This window comes from Rhagoletis pomonella, unplaced genomic scaffold (genome assembly GCF_013731165.1).
Source record: "Rhagoletis pomonella isolate Grant_MI unplaced genomic scaffold, Rhpom_1.0 Rhpom_scaffold_00009, whole genome shotgun sequence".
Classification (NCBI taxonomy): Eukaryota; Metazoa; Arthropoda; class Insecta; order Diptera; family Tephritidae; genus Rhagoletis; species Rhagoletis pomonella.
Genome location: NW_023458563.1, coordinates 23,771,466 through 23,774,849, shown reverse-complemented (window position 1 = coordinate 23,774,849; position 3,384 = coordinate 23,771,466). Strand labels below are relative to the sequence as shown.

At 43.7% G+C, this 3,384-nt stretch overlaps 2 protein-coding genes across 2 annotated transcripts; both read right to left on the bottom strand.

Moving 5' to 3' along the window:
• Nucleotides 1-965: 965 nt before the first annotated feature.
• On the bottom strand, nt 966-2,129 carry LOC118745450. Its single transcript, XM_036478903.1, has one exon. The coding sequence runs from the start codon at nt 2,127-2,129 to the stop codon at nt 966-968; it is 1,164 nt and encodes a 387-aa protein (XP_036334796.1).
• Nucleotides 2,130-2,434: 305 nt separating this feature from the next.
• On the bottom strand, nt 2,435-2,953 carry LOC118745449. Its single transcript, XM_036478902.1, has one exon. The coding sequence runs from the start codon at nt 2,951-2,953 to the stop codon at nt 2,435-2,437; it is 519 nt and encodes a 172-aa protein (XP_036334795.1).
• Nucleotides 2,954-3,384: the final 431 nt, after the last annotated feature.

Genomic DNA, 3,384 nt, shown 5'->3' with positions numbered 1-3,384 from the left:
GAGGCGCCGATGGAGGGATAAAATGCCACTGTATATGTTGTTCAAGAAGAAAGGGTGCGATCTGTGACTGTACATATTTTTCGTATGTGTGCCGATCAGCTTGGAGTTTTCGATTGGCGCCGAGAAAATTGGTCCCACAATCACTATAAATATTTTTACAAACTCCTCTGCGACCAATAAAACGTTTAAGGGACCCGATGAATGATTCTGCAGAAAGATCTCCAACTGGTTCTAAATGTATCGCCTTGGTGACGAGACAAATGAAAAGCGCTACATATAGATGGACAAACTCGTGGAGCTGGCAGATTTCCCATAAGTTGTTGTGCAGGTTTTGGATTGTAGCGATAACAGATTATACAGCGATGGATGGCCGTTCGAACTGCATTACGAGCATTTAAAATCCAGAAGCGTTTACGAATGTAAGCAATGTGGCTGCAACTCCACCGTGCAGAGTGCGCAAGTGTGATGCTATTACAATTAAATTAGAAAAATGATGTTTTTGTGGTAGGATATATGGGTACTTCTCTGCAATAGGTAGACGTGATTCGCGCAATCGCCCACCTAGTCGAATTACCCTTTCCTATTGATCAAAGAATGGATTAAGCGGGGCGATGGTACTTTTTTCTTGCAAAGCCTTATTGGCTGAAAGTACATCCCATTAGCGAGGGAAAGCACTTTGCTGAATTATCCGCAGGATGCTCGGTAGGCTATTGTCTAACTCATTCTCTGTCAATGCGTTGAAACGGCGCTCATGTCGTGAATGGCGGCAATTCAAGATGAACCGGTGGCAGTAGGCGATGACTCGCACAAGTTGTGCGTACGATGAATATTTTTCAATAACGTGGAGGATGTTTTCTTTCTCTGTACTACTGAAATTGACTTTGATTTGCTTTGCTTGACATTCCTCAGATTCAGATTTTCAGTAATATTGTAATTTGGCCATTCACTCGATGGTAAAAGCTCAGTCAAAATGGTCCGCGCCACCATAACTGATGTTGCGCTAGTTTCAGTGAACTTAGTCCTCGACTAGAACAATCAGCCGGATTATCTTCTGATGCAACGTATCGCCACTGACCTTGCTCCGAAACTTCCAAAATTTTATGGATACGATTAGATACGAAAATTTTCCAACGATTGGGATCTCCACGAATCCATCCCAAAACAATCATTGTATCCGTCCAAAAAAGTATGCGTGAATGATCGATAGGCAGGCGCAGGTGTTTCTGCAAAAACTGAACAAGCTTTGCTGCAAGAAGCGCTCCACATAACTCCGCTCGTGGGATAGTAATTTTCGGTAGTAGACTGGTGCACCATTTTCCGCCTTCATCGCGCACTTGTAGATAGGCTGTTGCTGAATATGCAAGTGTAGACGCGTCGCAGAACACGTGCAGCTCCTTAGCCGGATTAGTGGCACCAGTATCCAACCAGCGTGGAAGACGTATTTGGGAGATATTAGGTAGCTCCTCTATAAACCGCTTCCAAGGAGTTTGTATACCGTCTGGCACTGGTGTATCCCAGCCAAGTTTCAATGACCATAATTGGTGCATGATGATTTTCGCTGTTACTATTACCGGATTAAGCCAGCCGAGCGGATCGAATAAACGTGCTGTAGTTGACAAAATGCTTCGTTTTGTGGCGGCACCACTTGGAATTTTAAAATTTAGATTGAATTCGAAATTGTCAGTCGCTGGGTTCCATGATAGGCCCAACGTTTTTATGGTTTCCTTTGCGTTGAGGTGCAACACGCCATGTGTTGCTTTGTGTTCTGTTGGAACGTTTTCGAGCAGCTTCGGATTGTTGGCCGCCCATTTGCGAAGTTGAAATGTACCGCTATGTAGCATGGCTAGTATTTGGCGTTGCAGTTCCTGCGCCCTTTCAATAGATTCTCCCCCCGATAAAATATCGTCTACATACATCTCATATTTTATCACATCCACCGCTAAGGGATACTTTATTCCTTCATCGTTAGCTAGCTGATGCATTGTGCGTATAGCTGTAAATGGGGCGGAGCTCGTACCGAACATCACCGTAGAACAAAAATATTCTTTAATATCCTCTGTCGGATCATTGCGCCACAATATTCTCTGGTATTGTGCGTCGTCTTCATCAACGTCAATGCGGCGATACATTTTCTCAATGTCCGCAGTAAATACATATTTTACAAAGCGCCAATTGATTAAGACTGCTGATAAGTCCCTCTGAAGAGCAGTGCCAGTTGCGAGCATATCATTTAATGAATTTCCATTTGCAGTTTTTGCCGAAGCGTCGAACACGACACGAACACTAGTTGTAGATGACGACTCCTTTATGACAGGATGATGTGGTAGATAGCAAAAAGTATAGGATTCGGTGCACGCTGATGATGAGATTCGGATGAGGTGAAAAGTTGCATTTGGCCCAGCTCTAAATATTCGTCGATGGGGTCTTGGTAGCTTCACTTCAGTTCGGAGTCCCTTGTTAGCCTTCGTTCTAGATTTAAAAATCGTTTGAAAGCAATGTCTCTAGAGGCACCAATGACAATGTCTGGTTGAAGTTGTGATAACAATGGCAAACGGACAACATATTTTCCATTATCCAGACGGCGATGTGTGTTGCGATAATACTCTTCACACCATTGGTATTCGTTGCTCAGAACATGTTCACTGTGTAACTCTTCGATTTGCCAAAATTTGGTTAGCAGCTGGTCAATCTCGACCTGAGTGGTTAACGATGAAACTGTGATAACTGGTGATCTTGATGCGGAGAATTTGCCAGATATAATATAACCAAAAACGTTTTTTTTAGCTATGGGATTACCATTCTCCACACGATGCGTGTCGCTCAGAATGCAATCGTCGTAAACGTCATTACCAAGTAAAATCTCGATACTATGAGGACGATGATATGTCGGATCAGTTAGATCCAGGCCTTTCAAATGCGACCACGTCGTAAACGGAAGTTGTTTATCGGGCATGGTCCCACTTATTCTAGGTAGGTCATGACAGTGTATTTAGTTCGATGATCATAACGAGAACCATCGGACATAAGAACATAGTCCTTCTGCTACCTTTGTTTCTGATATACCTTGGATGTTAACCCAAGTTTTCTTTCGTGATAACCGCAACTGCTGGACAGCTTGCTCAGTAATGAACGACGCCTGAGATCCTTGATCCAAAAAAGCTCTGAAGTGATATGGTTGACCCTCTTTGTCCTCGACGGTCACCACAGCCGTTGGTAGTAGCACATCAAAATTATAGTTGGTTGACGTTGAGTTTCTTGGCACGGTGGCTGTAGCCACCTCGCCGGCGCCTAAATCGCCTTTCATAATATTTAAATGCATAGAAGTAGGGGCTGATTTCTCAGTAGACTCATCTGTATGAATGAGGGTGTGATGCCTGGCACCAC

Bases quoted from the DNA above. Each gene is read 5' to 3' on its own strand.
- LOC118745450 (XM_036478903.1), bottom strand. From the start codon at position 2,129: ATGTATCGCCGCATTGACGTTGATGAAGACGACGCACAATACCAGAGA.
- LOC118745449 (XM_036478902.1), bottom strand. From the start codon at position 2,953: ATGCCCGATAAACAACTTCCGTTTACGACGTGGTCGCATTTGAAAGGC.